This window comes from Sander vitreus, chromosome 21 (assembly GCF_031162955.1).
Source record: "Sander vitreus isolate 19-12246 chromosome 21, sanVit1, whole genome shotgun sequence".
NCBI lineage: Eukaryota > Metazoa > Chordata > Actinopteri > Perciformes > Percidae > Sander > Sander vitreus.
Genome location: NC_135875.1, coordinates 24,107,088 through 24,128,970, shown reverse-complemented (window position 1 = coordinate 24,128,970; position 21,883 = coordinate 24,107,088). Strand labels below are relative to the sequence as shown.

The following is a 21,883-nucleotide window of genomic DNA, read 5'->3' as shown; positions in this document are numbered from 1 at the left end:
GAGCGTCGGCCAATCAAAACCGGCCAAACGGACGGAAGTACCGCGACAGACAATCCGTTGAACCAATGGGAAGCCGATCTGGGTATGCAGATGTGTGGTGTTTACCAATGATAACAATAATAAAAATATTCGAAGAAACGAGCTCGGTTGCACTGCAGGCTGACACGCAGATGGATGGAGAGATGGAAAAACCGGCGCATTGATTTCAAGGAGGCGGGAATAGATGTGGGGAGGGGCCCATAGACAATGCCTTTCTACAGTGCCCAGAATGTTGTGTTTTACAATCCTTAAACCCACAAGAACAAATTTTTCTGGCCACTTGGGGGCAACAGAAACCATCTCTAAACACAAAACTGATATAATAAGAGAAGAGATATGAGAGCCTTTATTGTCTATAGAGGAATGCAATTGTCTCTCCCTGGTCCCGGTGCGAAAATAAAGAATAAATGAATGAACATAGGTGCAATCAACAAAATACAATAACAGGTACAAACATATAGTGCAATAAAAAAAAAGGTAGGCCTATACCATGGTCTGGGTGAATACTCAGTTCTGATTGGCTGCAGGGTGTCCATTAAAAACTGACTGTTTACCGTTCTACATGAATGAGCTACATTAAATTAAGATAAAATGTGAATCTGTTATTTCTAACAGTGCGTAGTGCTACAGTGCCTCATCCTCTGAACACCACAGTGTGGCGCAAACACACAAGCTGCAGGAAGTAAGTTACACTGCCCCTCTGAACTGACTTTGTTTCACAGCGATCATCTCTCATCCTGTCAGCTGTTCAGCTCGCTGCTTCAGACTGTGGCCGACAGTACACATGGCGGATCATTTGTTCCTGAAAGTCTTGATATTAATTTGTGGATAATGACATGGCTTTCTTGTTGTTAAACATACTGTCAGATTATATTTATTGATTATCAACTGTACACAATGACCATGTTGATCGACTTTGCTGACTTGGCTATCCTCTGCAGGGACTTGCGGTCTGAGTTTTCGCAGTTCCCATACATAGGGAAAACTGCACGTTTTTCATTAGAATGACATGACATGAATAAACGTACTATTACTAAACGTTAATAAACGTAACATGACAAAATTTTAATGTATGAACTCGTCCGTGAATACATACATTTTAATCGGCAATGGTAGTTAACCATTGCCGACAACAACTCCCATGATCCCGTGCAACTTCACAATGTAATCAAAAGTCTTTGTTTTACATTTATTGTTTCGATTGAGAGACCCCTAGCGGCAGAAAATTACATATTATACGTTTTAGTTATCACGGAGTCCCCTGACAAAAGTTCCATGGGTGACGTGATGAAGACCATGGCTGAATCTCACTTGCCTTAAATAGATAAATAGGTGTTAACGTTCTATACATTCAACAAATAGACATGTAGTAGTAAACATTCAGTAGACAAATAGTAATATAGACCCATACTGTACAATAGAGACAACAACATACATATAGGCTAGAGGAAGGATACCCGAACCGAGCCCGTCAGGATTCTCAGAAAGGCTTGCTGCAAAGCAAATCACTCCGCCCAAGTAGCAGAAGTAGCAGAACTTCGCCTTTCTGAGAATATAGTTCCTAGTTTGTTTACGGTTAGAAGACGGCTGTGTCTCATGTTACGTTGTTTTTTGTACACGCTGTGGCTCTACAAATCACAACATGTAAACAGGAACATGTTGGCGTTATTTTGTCACTTATTCAGAGCAGGAGGCTAGTTGGAACCAGTTACCTGCAGGTTCTGTGCTAGGCTAAGCTACCAGTGGAACCGTCGGACAGCGTTACAACACGCACGGACACGAGAAGGGTATGTATCGACTTGTCTTAAGTCCCAATAAGTCGGCGTGTTCCTTTAATAAAAGCGGGCTTTTAACATATGTGTCATTAGTATGACAAAAAAAACGAGATTTTAACTGTGTCGGGCTCGGGTCTGGCTCGGACATAAATATCTTAATGCCTGTCAGGGTCAGGCCGGGTTCTCGGGGCAGGAATATGGGCTTTGAGACGGCCTTCACAAAGGATGGACTGAACAACTTCCAGTTCAACCGAGGAGCGAGGAGATATCAAATAAGGGAAGTGAGGTTCAGCCTATGACATGTGGTTGAAGAAAGCGAGTAAGTGAACCTTGGTTTAAGACATTATGTCATATTATTTCCGAGTAGTTAATCCTGTCCTGTAGATTGCATCCAGAAACTGTATACACACATACTACACCTACAGGATTTACTTTGATCAAAATGTGTCATCTCATAATAAATAGTTTGACATATAGCTTACTTTATGAATTCATGTAAACATTCTTTAAATGCACCATTCATGACCCTGTTGTAATATTTACCACTGCATGAATCCAGTTCCATGCAGAGCTCCATGCAGCCAGGGTTTCCCTGCAGCAGTTGGTGTACTAGCTGTATGTCAATGTGTAGTACAGCAGTAGCCATGCTGCAAGCAGTGTGTGTGTGTGTGTGTGTGTGTGTGTGTGTGTGTGTGTGTGTATGTGTGTGTGTGTGTGTGTGTGTGTGTGTGTGTATTTGTGTGTTTGTGTGTGTTGACATGGTCACAGAGCAGACTGTGGTGTTCTTATGCCAATGGGTGGATGTGCTGCAGCTGCACTGAGAAACCCCACGCGCCATTTCGCACGTGTTCTCTGACAATGACGTAATCATATAGATATGATTATGTCATTTATGCACACTGTATTGGTCCTGGACGTAGCAAGTAATCTCAACTATAGGGCCCTTACTAGCTTTTTTCAGACTTTTCAACCCTATTTTTTGTTTGTCCAGTTGATAGTTAAAATATATATTCTAAGATAATAACATGCAAGATCATTTATAATGTAATTATACAGTCCATATATAATATTGTATTAGCTATAATAATTTATCTAACATAATACTTAATTGAATACGTTCTCTAAGGCCATGCCATGCTACTGTTCAATTAACTCAATACTTGTATGATTTTTAAAAAATCTTATCTTAGTAAAGAAAACAAAGATATTCCCACTACTTTCACTGTAAAACAAAACAGGAGAAATCAGATTAAAAAAGAAAAAGTTACAAGTTATACATGTAGTAAGTCACATCAATAAACATTTTTCAAATATTTTACTTCACCTATTAAATTGTTACTTTTAATTTATAATTGTTAAGTGCTCTGGTGCTGAGAAATATAATATTTTGTCTTACCATATGTATGTATGCAATTTCTTTCTCTATTTACAGAATCATAATTTATTTTACAATTTCTTCATACCAAGGTATGGTAAATTATAAGGGTAAACAATGTTCATTGTAAACATTAAAGTACATATCATTCACATCACAGCTGGACCTTCAGTTTGATCTTCATATATTACCTTTGCCTCGATGATATCCATGAGTGTTCACAACTTTAACAAAATGTGACTGTAAGTGTGTCTGCAGCTGTCGTTCATTTCACCTGTGTGATGCTGTGAGCGTTTACACGTTATAATGTCTCCATACTGGGACAATAGTCCTCTCTGAACTATTATTATTATTATTATTATTATTATTAGTAGTAGTAGTAGTAGTAATAGTAGTAGTAATAACAGCAGTAGTAGTAACAGCAGTAGTAGTACTAGATGAGTTGAGCTGAGCTGCAGTGAAACATCAGTCCAGTGCTGCCACCTGCTGCTGTTTTATTCTCATGCAGAGACATCTCTGCTTTTATTCAGCTAGGATCACTCCTGGTGTACTGTTACCAGTCGTGTATATATATATATATATACACACACACACACACACACACACACACATACACACACACATATATATCTACATGTGTACTGTTACCAGTAGTGTAATGTGTAGAGGTATTTAGGTATATATTGTTAATGATCCAGCCCCAAACTGTAGTTAGTAATGTGATACTTGACTTGACTGTAGGCAGTGGTGGAATGTAACTAAGTACATTTACTCAAGTACTGTACTTAAATAAAATGTTGAGGTAATTGTACTTTACTTGAGTCTTTTCTTTTCATGCCACTTTCTACTTCTACTCCGCTACATTTCAGAGAGAAATATTTTACTTTTTACTACACTACATTCATCTGACAGCTTTAGTTACTAGTTACTAGTACATTTTCCTGATGCTACTTACAGACTTTTACTTAAGTAACATTTTCAATGCAGGTTTTTTATGTGTATCAGAGTATTTTTACAGTGTTATTAGTACTTTTACTTACTTAAGTAAAGGATCTAAATACTTCTTCCACCACTGTCTGAAATTACACATAACAGCTAATTACTGATATTATTTCATATTAGAATATTTAAGGTTGTTTATTTGGCATTCATTTATTTCAATGAATACATATTGTGACAAACAATGTACAGTTTGTATTTTCCAAGAACGTGGGCTTTGATTTTAAGTCTTAATAAATCTTTACCTATTTCCTAAATGTGCCCCCCTTTTTTTGGGGATCTGTGCCCAAGCAAGGGGAGCGTTATGCTGCTGCAAACTGCTAGAGTTTGTTACCAGAGTGAACAGCTTTCTAACAGCTTGGTACACAGCAACCCTCCACTGAAACCACACTAATGAAATGCTTTCAGTCGAGTTAGTATCTCATTAAGGCACACCCATTTAGTGGAGGGGGAACTGTGATTTATAAGATCCTTAAACAAAGAGTTGTGTAATGAATTTTAAATGCGGACAAAGAATGGACTTCCATATCAGGTTTAATAGATTAGATTTATGTGGCTGTGATCAGAGTAAAACATTTACCTGACATTTAGTAACAGTGGACGAAATAAGTCAAATAGGGCGTGAACCCTCAGAACTGTGTGATGTGGGTTCACTCTCCACATCTGGACTTGCGACAGCTGTTCCGTGTGAAAACAACCAGGAAGATTTAGACTTAACCAGTGCTGGATAGTTACCAAGTACTCAATGTATGTACTTAAGTACACTTTTAGGTAATTTACTTGAGTATTTCTGTTTCATGCTACTTTACACTTGTACTCCACCACAGGCAGTGGTGAATGAATTACAGGTTTACATTACATGTCATTTAGCTGACGCTGTTATCCAAAGCGACTTACAATTGCTATATATGTCAGAGGTTGCACGCCTCTGAAGCAACTAGGGGTTAAGTGTCTTGCTCAAGGACACATTGGTTGATGTATCGCAGTGGGAACTGAACCCAGGTCTCCCACACCAAAGGCATGTGTATTGCCTTTGGTATGTATTTAAGCCAAATGTACTTGAATTACCAAAAGTAAAAGTACTGGTTGCAGAAAAATGTCTTTTGATGTATTATTATGTAACATTATTAGATTTGAATACTGATGCATGAATATGTAACCAGCATTTTACTGTTGCTGGTGCCAGTGGTTCCCAACCTAAGGGTCAGGCCCCTGCAAAGGGTCACCAGATAAATCGGAGGGGATGTGGGACGATTAATGGGAGAGCAAAAAAGAAAAAAGTTTTGCTTTAGACAATGTTATTGTTTTTTTGGACATAGTTACTGCTTGGTCATTTGTGAAATATTGAATCATTTAACCTTGTTGGGCGTCCTTAGATTGGGCCAGTTTTTAAAACCATGTGAGAAGAAGTTCAGAGGGTCAATGAACTGCTAACAACTCACAGACCACGGGGCCCAACTAACACTGTGTTTATAAGGTCTATATAACTATGCATTATATTTTATGAACGTATCATGTTTTTAAAGGTACATTGTGTAATGTTTTGAGTTGATTCTTAGCAAAAAACCCTTTGTTCTTTCACAAATATGTGCTCATTCATGTGTAATTACTTCCACCAACTAATCAAAGTATTCTCGTACTTGTAGAATCTGCCATTCACAATACATACGAGCGAGTCTATCGAATGACGGCAGCCATGTTGCGCCTCCATCTTTAAAATACATTAGCCAAAGAGGGACATACCTCCGCCTTTCGCGCTTTTACACTCAGTGGCACCGTGACGAATGCCAGGGGAAGATTACTCGCGACTGCCGGCAGATTTGAAAGCCTGTTGAAGATGGAGGATCACACCTATTCTCGAGGACATGTAACGGAGTCGCCAAGGAAGCGAATAAGTGAATTAAAACGACAACGCGACAGGCAAAGCAACAAGACCAAAGTTAATATTGGAGTGGTTTTTCCAAGATGGAAAGAGCTCATGAGGAGCAAGGATTTTAAAAGGGACGCCGAAGTTGCTTGCTTTCTTCTCGACAGGTAATTCAGCCTATTTGTGTAAATTCTAAGTTTTATAGTTGCTTGGCTAACTATAGCATGGTTGTGAGTTCCCTGGAAGACAACTCACATCATGCAGTTGTAACACAGACTAGGCTATATTACATGTCATTTAGCTGACACTTTCATCCAAAGCGACTTACAATTGCTATATATCAGAGGTCGTACACCTCTGGACTAGAGGCGCAACTAGGGGTTAAGGGGACACACTTGCTCAGGGACACATTGGTTGATATATCGCAGTGGGAATCGGTCCCGAGTCTCCCACACCAAAGGCATGTGTCATATCCACTGCACCATCACCACCCAGCTAAAACAGCGTGTAAACGATGGAGAGACTAAGAGCTAATTTCGGTTTCATTGACATTGTTCATACTTCTCAGAGAAATATATTAAATACACAAACCTACGTTACCTCTCTCCTTTGTCTTTGAAGGGCTTCCACTCTCTCCTCGTCATCTTTGGAGAGTGTCTCTTTAGTTTTTCTTTGCCTAGGAGGTCTCACCGCTCTGTCTTTTGGTTTTCTTTACCTTTTCCTCTTCCTTTAGCTTTTCCTCGCTAACCGTCGCATCAACTGATCTCTGACTCTGCTCACGGAGAAAAATATGTAGCCTACACTGTAAACATTGCCTTACACTATTCTTCTCGTACAATATACAGAATAACGATAGCACTGATACTCATATTGGAAGCCATGTTAATCTTGGCTTACGGCCACCATAGGAGTTAAAATGTGCTCGGAATGGGAGGGGCTAGAAAGTAATATTCAGTTGGTTGTCATATACAATTTCACCGCTAGATGGGAGAAATTCTTACACAATGTAGCTTTAAATGTCAAATCTAGTAACAACAGCTGTTATTTTAATGTAGTGAAGTAGAATATTTCTCTCTGAGGTGCAGTGGAGTACAAGTATAAAATACCTCAAAATTATACTTAAGTACATTACTTGAGTAAAGTTACTACTAGTTGATCATCAAATATTTAACGTGTTGCATTGTTTACAGATTGAACTACTCATCAGCATGTAAAGTAGATCACATTGACAACACTAAAATGCTACTTACACATAATACAAATCCAATACTATATATTGTTATCACCGTTACAGGAGCCATTATGCATAATGGGTACTTTTACTTTTGCTACTTTCTGTACATTTTGCTGTACTTTACTTCAAATGATAACTTAAAATGCAGGACTTTAATGGCGGATTTCTTTAAATTTGGTTTTGCAAGTTTTATTTACATATTACATATCTCACCTAACACTCCACCAACACCTAACACTCCACCAACACTAAACACTCCAACACCAAACACTCCAACACCAAACACTCCATCAATGCCAACACTAACACTCCACCAAACACTCCAACAACACTAACACCAAACACTCCACCAACACCAAACACTCCACCAACAACAACACTGCACCAACACCAAACACTGCACCAACACCAAACAATCCAGCAACTCCAAACACTCCACCAACACCAACACCAAACGTGCAAATGTGACAGCATGGAAGCGCCGTAACTATTTATACTCATGCTTGGTGGTCGAGACACTAGTTGCAGTCTTCTCCTGAACAGAGGTGTCGCTAATGAGTAAAGGCTACTGAATTTGCTATTTCTACGGACTAGAAGAAAAAGGTAAACAATGGCAGAACTGGCAGCAGCATTAACGTCAATGCTTCGATTTGATTCCATGACCTACTTCGTTGGATCAAGCCTTTCATTCACCATAAAAGAACTAATCTTAACCCAGTAAGTTTACAAGAGAGACTTGCAGTCACTCTGAGAGTCCTGGCATCCGGTTGTCCTCGAACTCGTCCATGCTTCCTGTTTCCGCTTTGTCGCACACCGCTGAAAAAAATAGTGGTGCACTTATTTTTTGACGTCACATTGGCGCACGACAGGTCGGCTGTGGCGACTGTAAAAAGGCCTTAACACTCCACCAACACCAAACACTCCACCAACACTAACACTCCACCAACACCAAACACTCCACCAACACCAAACACTCCACCAACACTAAACACTCCACCAACACTAACACTCCACCAACACCAAACACTCCACCAACACCAAACACTCCACCAACACTAACACTACACCAACGCACCATTTTGCACGTGTTCTCTGACAATGACGTAATCATATAGATATGATTATGTCATTTATGCAAACTGTATTGGTCCTGAACATAGCTCAGTTAGAACTGAGCTACGTTTAGTTTAGTAAGTAATCTCAACTTTAGGGCCCTTATTACCTTTTTTTCAGACTTTTCAACCCTATTTTTCGCTGGCCATGTACAGCAGGCTGGCAACAGGTGTTGGAAAGACAGGATAGGTGTGAGGTGGAACCTCACGGCTGACACACCATATGAAGAGCAGAGTCATGGATTTTGCAAAGACGTCTAAGAGGTACTGTGCCTACATTTTGAAATCCATTAATTTGTTGATTAAAACATGTCATAACATTGTGTTATAAGTAAAGTAATTAAAAGTGGACCTTTTTCTAAAAAAAAAATTCTATTAGTTTCTATTGTTTTCCTCTTTGTCCCTCTTTGTTTTCCTTGTTTTAGGCCCTATTCTTGTGGCCTGAGGCCTGTACTACGAATCAAGATCAACATGCCCTGGATTGATTTCAGTTACCCGCCTTCACCTAACCTGACAACCGCGGTAAAGCATAAGCTGTCACGACGGTGGTTAACAACTAGTTCATTCAACCCAGGGTTTCACAATCCAGAGACGCGCGCGTTCACATAAAAGAGGCGTGTTTGCACAGCATGACCAATCACAAACATCTACCAGAGCCGCGTATTTTAAATAAGAAGAGCAAACTATAATTCTACATAAATATGAAGAACACAGACACGGTTTTACAGGCAAAACGCAATACAGTCGCTGCTTCCTAAAACAGGAAGCAAAGCTGGCAAAAAAAATAGCCAACGCTGTAAATGCGTAAATCACAACGCTTATCAATATCACTTCCCCATGAGTCAGGCACAATATCTGACCATAATTACACTTGTTCTTTCCATAAACTGTCGTTGCTTTAGCCTATTATTTCAGTTGCAACCCTGGCAATGGAAGCGATCGTGAGAATAAATAAAATATATAAAAACAATTCAAACCAATGTGCGCACTGGCAACACACGGCTCAACAAGCCAACAAATAGCCTAAACGTAATTACCTCCGCTGAAAATCTATATCTTTCATAAAAATACCAATCAGGAAATGTTAATGGGGTTGTCGGTCTCTAAATGTTTTAACTTTTCTGAGCGCAGCTCTCTCTCTCTCTCCGCGCACCGAGCTCCACCTGATCTTCTAAGAACGGTGACGCCGTTATCAATCGAGTATTGATTGGTCAGTAGGCGGTGCTTTTATACCGGTTGATCTCTAATCTCCAACATAACCTACACCCGAGCAGGTTAGGTGTTCAGCATAAGTTACCACGGCGATTGAACCCGGTAACAAGTGATCCACCGTCATGATACACAAAACCCTGGGTTGAACCTGAATTTACCTCGTTAACGCCAAATCTTGCTTCGTAGTACAGGCCTCTGGCGTGTTAAGACTGAGGATTATTCTGGTGTTAAGATTAAATATCAGCCACTCTGTAAATAGGGTGTCTACTTTAGTAACAGAGAAACAACTTCTGCCACTTACTTGTTTCAAGTTTCATAGACAGGAAAAATATTTCCTCCTCACACATACCCATTCTTGTTAAATGAAAGCACTCCCTGTCCCAGTGGCTAATGGACCCAGTTAGACTGGTTTCTGTTGAACGACCAATACTCAGATTTCACAACAGGGAAATCACCATAGAGACTAGTCGAGAACAACGGCCTTAGAAGGAAATCAATAAGAAAGAGAGGGAGTAAATACATCATGAAGAGTGTCATCAAGATGTAAATGGCGTGGAAATGTCTTGAGACATTGAAAATCTACATGATCTGATCAAATAATCAAAATGTATCTTATTAAACACAGAATTTACAGCATGGAATCATCATGAATAACTAATACAAAGAGATGCACTAGAATACAAAGTGAAGCAAAATGACTACAGAGAGACAAATCAACTACAGAGTGATGCAACACTTCTAAAAACAGATACACTAAAATACAAAGAAACGCAAAATGACCACAAAGAGACACGATATAACTACAAAGAGACACAAAATGACTACATTACATTACATGTCATTTAGTTGACGCTTTTATCCAAAGTGACTTACAATTGCTATATATGTCAGAGGTCGCACGCCTCTGAAGCAACTAGGGGTTAAGTGTCTTGCAACTAGGGGTTAACCGCAATTTCCACCAACTGCGGAATGGCTGCGGATTGGCTCTGCTGCGTGTCGGCTCCATGCCCCGCCGTCCTTCAATACCCACCAGGTGCGGATTTGTTGCGTAATGGCTGCGGCTGAAGTCACAAGGACCCACGAGATCTTCGAATTCACATATGATCGCGCAATATAACAGGATGTAGTTTCTATAAACAGAACCACAAACTTGACTTCAGGCCTGTCTCCGCCCATTATGACGTTTTCAAGCTGTAGTGCAGGGAAATATGATCCGCCGTGAGCAAGGTGTATTTTATTCTGAAAATTAACCGGATGTTTTATTTTGTTTCTGTGCTCGACTTCCTGTCCCACACAATCTGCCCTGTGCTGAATTGCTGCGGAGCTCTCCGGCGTCCGTCAAAAATAGAAGTTCTGTGTATCGCCGGAGTGGAGTCGGAATGCAGCCGTTCCGCAGTCAGTGAAAATACACACATTGACTTTAACGGAAACCTATTGACTTGGCTGCTGTTCCGGAGCGGATCCGCAACCGTTCTGCAGTTTGTGGAAATTGGGGGTAAGTGTCTTGCTCAGGTACACATTGGTTGATGTATCACAGTGGGATTCTAACCCAGGTCTCCCACACCAAAGGCATGTGTCATATCCACTACGCCATCACCACCCACCACTATGCGACTATGAGATACAAAATTACTACAAAGAGACACAAAACGACTACAAAGAAATACAAAATAACTACATAGAGACACAAAACGACTACAAAGAGACACAAAACAACTAAAAGCAGATGCACCAGACTCCAACGAGGCGAAAAACATCCACAATTGTAGGCTATTTGGAGTTACAAATAGCAGCTATTTATTGATATTATTTTACATTAATTTATTGGACTGAATAATGAATAAACAATGTGACAAATGTGATTTTACAAATGTGGCCCCGTTTTTAAAACTGTGTCCCGGTTCGTCCCAGTTTGTGAACTCTAGTGTTCATTATACAGATGCCCGTTCAGATTAAAGTTCCATGTTTTGTCTGTTCCACGTTTCTTTTGGTGGAGAAGCAAAGACACAAACATCCTGCAGCGAGATCGAGTAGAAGCTGAGAATTTTCACCCTACAGAGGAAGGAACGGAGCTTTATTACATGAAAACCCTTCAGGTCACATAAAGTCTTGATTGTGTAATGTTTTAAAAAATGTGACCATATGCACCTGAACCTGTAGCTTTAGTTTCATTTTCCAGCACCAGTGGCTGGAAAACTGTGAAAACTTCATTTGTGTTGCAAATGAATCATCATTTGGGCAGTAACTCCTCCATTGGCACCTCCAGGTTTCCCAGGTACCACAAAATCCAGAACACCAGGCTGCTGAAGATGATGAGGGGTCCTAAGAAGACGAAGAAATCCCAGAAGCTGAGCGGAGCGAAAACCCCGATGAAGAAGACGATGAGGCCTACTACATCCAGGAGGACGGCGATGAAGAAAAGCAGCAGGCAGCGGCCCTGAAAGTCCCTATAGTCCATGATAGGAGGATTTGGCTGCGCTTACAATTTCGGGAATTCACAGCTTTGGCAGTTTATCTGTATGACGTGAAAAATGTAAGGAGCGAAATGAATTCAGAAGAAATGCTTCTTCCCTTCTCAGCGCTGTCTGTGAGTCTGAGGTGAGGCTTATGAGAACACTCAGGTTAAAATGGCCTTTTCATTATATCTACATCTCACTTTTTTTTTCTCTCTCTCTGACATGACGTTTCCTTAATGATGTCAAGAGAATTCCCGGACGGACAGGAGAAAAATGTTTCCTTAATGATGTCAAGAGAATTCCCGGACAGACAGGAGAAAAATGTTTCCTTAATGATGTCAAGAGAATTCCCGGCTCTATTGGATGTGGCTTCATTTCATAAGCATGTTGCATTCTAGCATCCACCGATCCACGCTTAAAGCGTAACTCTTGCCAAAATGCAACCTAGGGTCTTTTTGTGAATGTACCCGAGTCAAACTTTCGTTTAAAAGCATATTTAGGACGGAATCGCCACTTTTAAGATTTACCGTATTTTCGGTCAAATAGCCTTTTGAATGGGAGTGCTAGGGGCACTTTTATGCTAGCCTCAAAATAGCTATTTTTAAAACACTAAGAAGGCTCGACACAACATGAAACTTTGCTCTAAGTATCACCAGGGGCTCTACACCTTAACGAAAGCATTGAGAACATTGTTTGTGTACACGGAGTTTACTAAAAAAAAAGGTTTTGAGCAACTCACTGTAGCTCTTGTTCTTCCGGTCGTCGTCTATCGAGCCAGTCAAAAATAGTCGAGGGAGGAGAGTAAAGATGGAAAGCTCCAAAAGTTTAGTTCCATATAAATGCACGGATAATTTGTTGTTTTGTCGTTAGTGAAAGAAATATTGACCTTGTAGTTGAAAAAGGAGCGTCATATAGGAATGACATTTCCTCCTATGGAGTCCGTTCATTCGCATTCGGAGATCGCCTATTTTTGACTGGGAAAATGGCGGATAGCGTAAACAACAACACTGCTAACGTGAGTTGCTCAAAACCTTTTTAGTAAACTCTGGGTACACAAACAACGTTCTCAATGCTTTTGTTAAGGTGTAGAGCCCCTGGTGATACTTTGAGCAAAGTTTCATGTTGTGTCGAGCCTTCTTAGTGTTTTAAAAATAGCTATTTTGAGGCTAGCATAAAAGCGCCCCTAGCACTCCCATTCAAAAGGCCATTTGACCGAAAAACGAAAATACGGTAAGTGGTGATTCCGTCCTAAATATGCTTTTAAACAAAAGTTTGACTCTGGTACATTCACAAAAAGAATCTAGGTTGCATTTTGGCAAGTTTTGGGGAGAGCTAGAAATATTGGCCTTTTATTTTTGGCCTTGATGATTTGGAATAGAAGAGTGGAAGAACACCGAGAATGCAGTTTACATCCTTCAAAAAGTGACAGAGAGGGGGGAAAACCCAGCTTCCTGTATGGCACATAAAGCTTTTTAAACAATAAAAAAGGTAGAGAAAACAACTCAGCCACTCAGTGCATGGGCGTTACTGTGCTGTTATCTGACACCAACAGTATCAGTCACCTGTGCGCAGAAACACCCTCAAACAACAACTACATCCAGATACATGTAAACTTTATTCCCAAGAAAAATTATTTTACATGTCACAAAATCAGCACATAAAAATAGAAATTTGCTATGTAAATGTCAAAGACCTTTTCTTCCTCTGTGCACAGCCCTTCTGCCTGCTGTGGACGCAGGAGGCTTTTCCCTGATGAAGGAATTGTCTTTCAATAAAAAATTTTTTAAAAGTGACTTTAGTTCATAACTTCATGTTTTCAGGAGGGAGTCCATCCTTCAGCACCAGGAGAGCCAGGCATCACCTGTAAAGAGGAGAGAAAGGTTTGTATATTAGAACAGGTTTAAAACAACACATGACGTTGGCAATGAAAATGAATGTGAACGGAGGGGAAAACACAAATGAAGACATAGGCTAAAGTCTTTCTTAAATATGCTCTGTAAGGCTTGTGAGATTATTGTCCGATAAAGTGAATCTGTTAAAGCTATAGTGCATTATTTCTGTCTCCCCCATGAGGAGTTCTAAGTAATGACAACAATACTGTCGGCGTGTCCAATTGATACAAGCCTTCTGGGATTGCGCACCCCCCCCACCCCTCCTCCACACAGTCGCTAGTAGCCAAGGAGGACACGGAGGATTAAAAAACATGATGGATTCTTCAGAAGAGGTAATTATCTTCACTTGAGTTTCTAAGCGGGAAAGTCGCCGGACGCCACAATCTTCTGAACATAGTCAGACTGAGACTGATTATACAGTATGCACTACTAGTTAAACTAGTTATATATTAAGGAAGTCTCCGTTATCTATTCAGGAAGTCTCATTGAGATTGTGATCTCTTTTGCAAGAGAAACCTAAGAACATATTACGTAACACAGAGACACATTACAAGGTTTGTTATTCATTCTACATAACAGATTTGCACAACGAAATGCGAGTTGTACTCTCTTTATGCTACACAAGGAAAAAGAACAATTTGTTATGATTACAGTACGTACTACAGTATGAGTACAGATGATGAGTTGAGGAGTCTCCCAGCCTGAGGAAAGAAGCTGCTCTGTAGTCTGGTAGTACGGCAGCAGATACTTCTGTATCACTTACCAGACGGCAGCAGGGTGAACAGGCTATTTCTGGGAGGGGAAAGTCTTCACTAATCACTGATGCTTGCTAGATGGGTACTAATGATGTTCTGGGCAATTATGTTTAATCCCCCTGTCCTGGGCTGAGTCAGGAGGCTTTCTATTGCTCTACTGTAAAAGAACGTTCCTACAGAAAACATAATTTCTGCCGATGATGGTGGTGTCGTCCGCAAACTTCACAATAGAGTTCTCTCCCATGGTGGGGATTGCAGTCATGGGTGTACTGCGTGAACAGGAGGGGGCTAAGCACACAGCCCTGGGGGGCTTTGGAGTTCAAGAGGCTGGAGGAGGTACAGCCGCCAAACTGAACTGACTGGGATCTGTTTATGGGGAAGCCCAATACCTAGTTGCAAGGTGTAGTACTGAAGCCCAGAGTGGCCATCAGTTTGATTGGAGGGGGGGGGGATGGGGGGGGGTTGTATTGAAGGCTGAGCTGAAATCAACAAACAGTATTCTTTCAAGGTGTTTGAGGGCTGAGTGGAGAGCAGAAGAGATGGCATCCTCTGTGGATCTGTATTAGAGATCTTTAGGGGTTCAGCCAAACCCGAGACCACACCCTAAAAACAGCTGGGTTATTTCATCTACCCAACTGCTGGGTTATGAAATGTTTGAACCATTATGGGTTATTTATATGGAATTTGGGTTATTTTGTGCAACTCATGCGTTGAGTCAAAATCCATCAACCCAACATACATCGGTTGACCCAGCACGTGGATTGTTTGTGCTTCGAACGTCATCACATCATCACCAGAGTCCACACACCGAGCGCTCGTCACAGCAGAGAACCTGACTGGTCATCTAATATTACTGTTTATTTACATGGACTCTGGTGGGTTCAGCGAACGCAATTTCGAGGACTTTTTATGTTTTTAAAAAAAGGATCTTACTCTTTAACAGAAAGGTCGACCTCCTTAGAAATCCTTTCCATAATGTTGTCAGACACTTAGAATATTAATCTGAGCCTGTCAGTGGCAAAACGAGCACTTTTATGAACGTAAAAACAAGCTGTACAATTGACGTCCTATTAACTTACATTGTAGCTTGTTTCACCGTTTCCGAATGCAGAGATCTCGTTTAATACTGGACCAATGTCAAAGGAAAATATTTCCTCAATAGTTTTAATTGTATCCGATAATCAATGAGCTGTTGCAGAAACAAGCCCAGCGTGAAGCAATAAAGCAAAAGCTGTCAGATAAATGTAGTGCAGTAAACATTACAACATTTCCCTCTGAGGTGTAGTGGAGTACAAGTATGAAGTAGCAGCAGGGGCGATTCTAGGATCAGACCTTCAGGGGGGCTCAGCCCCTAATGAGAATGTGACACGGATACAGTGCATGCAAAAGTGTTAACCCCATTGCTGTGACAAATTGCAAGAAAATTAAGATTGAACTTACATGAAATGTTATCATATTTGCATTCTGCATAAATCTCTGCACACCATTACTCTCTGTGAAATATCTCACAAACTCTTCACTCAACACATGCATCAGTACAACAAGCGGTCCCTGAGTAATCCGGTTTTGAAATTGCAACAAAATTTCTACATGGTCTACAACTTTATAATGTATTCTCATGTAAACTATGTCAGCACAGATATTTTTTGTAAATTGCTTAGCTAGTGTATTCCACCATAATGGTTATTATATTGCCAGATTCCAGACAATCCCACTTATTATATATATCCCACTTACAAATATAAAAACTGCAAAAAATTAAAACAAATTTGGAGAAGTGGCAAAAGATAAAACTCACTCTGTGGGGAAAAGTCAATATTATTAAAATGATAGTAGCTCCTCAATTTAACTATTTAGTAATGATGCTGCCAATCATGATACCGCCTGCCATTTTTCAAGTATGATGATATAGTTAAACTAAATTATAGTTCTTATGGGATGGGAAAAGAGCAAGGATAAAACGTAAGTAAACCCTGCGCCGCCAAGGAGAAAGGGGGATTAGGTTTACCAGATCCAAGGTTATATGGGATATCTTTTGAAATGGCTAAATTAGCCAAATATTGGAAAACGACAGACAACAAGCTAGACTGGATGGAGACTGAGAATGAGTTATGTTTACCATTTAGTCCAAAGGAGCAACTGTCTCAACAAAGTAAAACAACAAACCCAATTCTTGTGCGCTCTAAGGAAGTGTGGGCCAAGGTACACAAAATGTATAAGCTGTCGCAATATGTACAGATATATGCTTCATTGTGGTTTAATCCTGCCATACATATTGGTAAAACGTCAGTGTATTGGAAGCAGTGGCGTTCAAGTGGTGTATGTACTATAGGAGACCTGTACAAAAATGGACAATTCATGTCTTATGAGGAATTATTTATTTATAAATTTAAACTCGAAGGCAAACAACATTTTTGGAAATACTTGCAAATAAGGGACTGTGTAAAATCCCGATTTGGTAATTGTTCAGAAAATTATATTTTGGAATATCTGAATGCGCCACAGGAACGCTGCAATAGACTAACAAACTATTCAGTAATATATAAATAAACTTTACACAGAAGAAATGGTTGGAGGTACTAGCAGACTGTGGAAAGTATGTAAGGGAAGCAAGAGGGAAGTTCACACAGTATAAGATAATGCATAGATATTATCATACCCCTGTGAGATTACATAGAATGAAATTGATGAACGATAATATGTGTTGGAAGTGTAAAACAGAGGTAGGAAGTTTTCTTCACTGTGTATGGGAATGTGCATTAGTTAGTCAATTTTGGGTCAAAGTTGTGGACTTCCTGAGTAACTGGACAGGTACAGTGATTCCCCTGACTCCTGCCGTATGTTTACTAGGGGACAGATCACAAATACCGAATATATCAAAAAGAACTTTTTCTGTCATCATGGTGGGGTTGGTCACAGCTTCTAGAGTTATTTTAAGACACTGGCAAACTGCGGTATCTCCTATTCTTAAAGACTGGACTAATTGAATGGTGGAGACAGCATCTTATGAGTCTATGCTTCACAAACTTTCGGCTAAGAAGGAGGATGGGATGACCCCTTGGGATCTTTTTTTGGACCTACACAAGGGCTAATGAAAACTCAACCTAAGAAAGCAGAGACTAAATACAGCATAGCTTCTTCGTCCTTCTGTAGACTGGATTTCCCCCTTATATTTCTTACTTTATTTTTCAAGTTTTATTTTTCCTCTGTGACCTGTCGTATGTTTATGCCAAGACTCCGAAATGTATGACCAACCCTGTACTTATATACTCTACTATTAAGAATTCAATGAAAATTTAAATGAGAAAAAAAACAACATTATGTGTAATATCTGCATGGATCCGAGAAGACTCGGCCGTGATCAGACAACAACGCTAACTGAAGCAGGCTTGGCAACGAGCATCCGTCATTATAGTTCAAAAGGGCAAACGTTATCTTTATTATGCTGGATGCAATAAAACTGCAAAGGCTACTAACTACAACAGACCAACTTCACCTTAAAATGACAGCAGAGCAGCTCAGAGTGTCACTCAGACAATATCAGGCCATGGCGATGTGGAATTTCTAAATTAAAGCTCTCTAACAGACATGGGAGTAGTACTATTCATTTTCCTGATATTTCCCTGCTTCAGGTTTTAACTAAAGGCGGCTATGAAACACTATACACGCCTCCATTATTACCAGCTTACAGCCTCATGTTGACATTACACAACAACATGAATACATGTGCAGAGAAGGCAGTCATAACTTAAAGCTGGACCGTATCTCTCTCTCCATGTTACTTATCCATTCAGCCACTATCAAATGTAATTGATCAACATGCCACTTTACGGCTCATAAATGTAGAGAGGCAGGCGGCTGCTACAGTAGAAATGTTGTCCTTAGGTGGAGGCTTGTGTTCATTGGACACTGTCCAGTGATAAAACCCTTAACATGATGTGCTCTTAGTCAGAGTTGAAACCAGGATGTTAGAAACACAGGAGCTCCAGTTTCCCCATTGCAGCCTCACCCTCCTGCAATTTCTTTTGTTTTCTGACCATCCAAAAACATCAGCTGTGTCCCAATTCCATACAGCAAACTAATTCTAAGCAGGTTTTGGCATGTAGTGTGTCCACTATAGAACATAAAAATATTAAGTAGCCTATACTAAAAAAGAAAAACAGCATCTATACAATAAAACACATGATTTTGGAGTTTGATGTCGATGTATAGGTGGGGGAATAGTGTACATTGCCATAAAGATGAATATATGTATACTGTTACAATGTATAGAATTGGGACACAGCCATTGATTCATTTTACAGTTTAATTTTGTTTCACTTTCATTTTTGCTTCACTCTCTGGGTGTCATCTGATCACTGACAATAATGTGAGACATTGCATAGTAATGACCTCAGCGGTGTCGGACCGGGGGTGGAAATGGGACTGAGTACCCAAGGCCCTCATGTGAAGAGGGCCCATAAAGATGCTAGAACAGAGATCTTCAACAGGGGGTCCTCAGAGTTACTGCAGGGGGGCTACCAAAGTATTGTTAAGCTGTTAGAAAAATTAACATATTACAGTATTTGCAAATATAAATCAGGCTATTTGTGATTTTTATTTTATTGATGATAGACTTACTGGCCTAAAGGTAAGGTAGTCATCCACAGATACAGTTCATCCTAACGATTGACTCTGCCACATATATATTTAACATCAAAACATGATTTATAAAATCATGTCAACAAATTAGTATTTTAATAGCTTAGTATTCTATGCAAACAAAAGGTATCTATAAAAGGCTTTATGCTGCCCTACACCTTATTGTAGGCCCAGTTTATTATGCAACCTAGTTTTATATGTAGTAGGGGGTCCCTGCGTCTTTCTTTCAGTTAAGGGGTCCTTGGCTTAAAAAAACGTTAAAGACCCCTATGCTAGAATGAATATCTGGGGGGGGCAGGGCAATGTGCTGACTTTCAGAGGATCATACATGTTTCAGAGGCTTGCTTTAACTGTAAGTGAGTTCAACAAGTTACAGTGTCAGGAGAGTGAGAGGGTTTTATGGGAAATGGTTTTCAAAGTCTCAACAGCAGTGAGCCATTACAATAACAGAGAGCAGACCCGGATGAGCTGATGATACGTACCCTCTCTGCTCTGCCATCCGCTGCCTGCAGAGCCACGTCGGAGATCTGCAACACCCCCAGCTCCACGTTTATGTCCGCTGGAGACGCGCGCTCCGTCCATCCATCGAACCCTCTGTTGTCCTGACCCGCTCCGTTGCCATCTCCCCACGTGATCCGACACGGCGCACAGGCACGCACAGTCCCAGTCCCACAGTTCATCTCCTTCCCGCTCCCGATGCTCTTCTTCTTTTTCTCCCCGGCTTCCAGAGGCTTGATGGGGCCTTTGTAGAGCCTCTTCGACAGCTTCCCGGCCCACTGCATAAAGCTGATGTCCAGGGAGCCAGCTGTCCTGTCCTCCGCGTGCATCGGCACGTTCCCGGTGTACCACAGAACCCACCAGATCAAACTGAGGGACACGATGATCGCGCCAGTGTAGATGAGGAAATCTCCATAGAAGCGGCCGTCCACGTTCAGGTTGCCGAAAATCCCAACCAGAAGTACAGCCAGACCCGCGGCATCAAACACAATGGCGAGGAAGACAAACGGCGCGCAGTTGCCAAAGCAGCTGGGGGCCATACTCAACAGGAGGAGAGGCGAGAGCCCGAGTACCGGCGCCGAACACCTGCACTGCTTTTACAGGACGCAAGTTTCCCCACCTGACACCTGTGAGCAGGCCCCGCCCTCCATCCACGACACGTCACTGTATCCAGTGGGCACCCAGGGGACTCATGTCCACACGATGCCTTCAAGTGCACAGCGGACATGTCACTCATTCACGCGAACAAAATGCACCTTTAGGCTATTTATCCTCGAGAGATCATTGAGGAGCGACCCTCATTTACAATGGCATCCAGTGAGATGACAAAGACAAAAACACAGAAAATACAATCATAAGAAATATAGAAAGACATTTTATAAATTAGGACAATAAGGATGCAAAAGAATGTACAACTATGTAAAGCAGTTACAAGTAGAAGTTTGCAGGTTCAAAACCAGATTTCTAAATTGTCCAAGAGGCACAATTGAGTTGATTCTGTTCAAGGAGTCAGGTGCACTAAAGTTAAAAACAGTTCTCCCAAGTTCATACCGAGCTCGTGGAACATGAAGTAAAAGCAAGTCAGCAACAAAGAAATACCATTCAGCTCAGTTTAGATGGAGCACATATCCACTGGCCTGGATGTACAGTAGGCCTACCCAAGGGGGTAAGCTTCGCTTCAGAACTCGAACCTCCTATGACGCCATTTTGATGCTACCAAACGATCACCCGACGTTAGCATTCCATTGACTGCCATTCATTTTGACGTCACTTTGACAGCGAATAACTTTACATCTGAAGCGTTTATAGACTTTTTTTGTCCATTGTTTATTTCTAAAGAAACATGACAAAGTAGGCCTGGCAAACTCGATTCCTTTTAAGGATTCGGGTTATTCTGAGTCACTTACTAAACTGATCCAGGTTGTGTGAGTCACTTGAGTCACTTCAGTCAGTATTGTATGCTACATCCAAGGCGAGCTTTTGATTTGGATAAAATGCCATGTTTTCATTTAGAATCTTTTAATTTTATTTGGAAAACCAAATGAAATTATATTTTGAAATGTTAATAGGACTGACAAATAAGAAAGCCATCCGGACTCTGTACATTCACAATGACTTGCAACCTCTTTAATGTAAATTCCATGCGCCCCTTTTTCATGTATGTATGTATGCATTTAATGTTTTCAATGTGTATGTGTATCTGTACTTGAATAATAAATTTTTTTGAAGACAAAAAAAACGTGAGCTTACGGACTGTCTGCTCGCCCTAATTGCATTTTAATATACTACATTTATACACCAAACCTACAGTAGGCCTAGCTAGGCTACGCGCAGAACATTGTATGTTATTTCAGAAGTGAAAGAATGGCTTTTGTTGTTGATTTGCTTTACCCTGAGCTCGAGGAGAGACCTCACTCGCTCGCTATGCTCGCTCGTCTGAATCAGATCCACTCATAACAACGTAGCCGGCTGATTCGCGGGATTGACTGACTCTCGCGAGAATTCACGAGTCATCAACAACTCACGAGT

General features: G+C 40.7%; 1 protein-coding gene across 1 annotated transcript; it reads right to left on the bottom strand.

Annotated features, from left to right (window-relative positions):
* Positions 1-13,665: 13,665 nt before the first annotated feature.
* Positions 13,666-20,475, bottom strand: LOC144536577 (uncharacterized). Its single transcript, XM_078279789.1, has 2 exons — positions 19,840-20,475; positions 13,666-13,930 (listed from the first exon to the last, which is right to left on the bottom strand). The coding sequence occupies exons 1-2, from the start codon at positions 20,392-20,394 to the stop codon at positions 13,886-13,888; spliced, it is 600 nt and encodes a 199-aa protein (XP_078135915.1). The 5' UTR covers positions 20,395-20,475; the 3' UTR covers positions 13,666-13,885.
* Positions 20,476-21,883: the final 1,408 nt, after the last annotated feature.

What these genes read in the sequence shown, in the direction of transcription:
- LOC144536577 (XM_078279789.1), bottom strand. Translation starts at nt 20,394, where the DNA reads ATGGCCCCCAGCTGCTTTGGCAACTGCGCGCCGTTTGTCTTCCTCGCC. An exon ending in CGGATGGCAGAGCAGAGAGG is followed by an intron (nt 13,931 to 19,839) that starts GTACGTATCATC and finishes TCCTCTTTACAG; the next exon opens with GTGATGCCTGGCTCTCCTGG.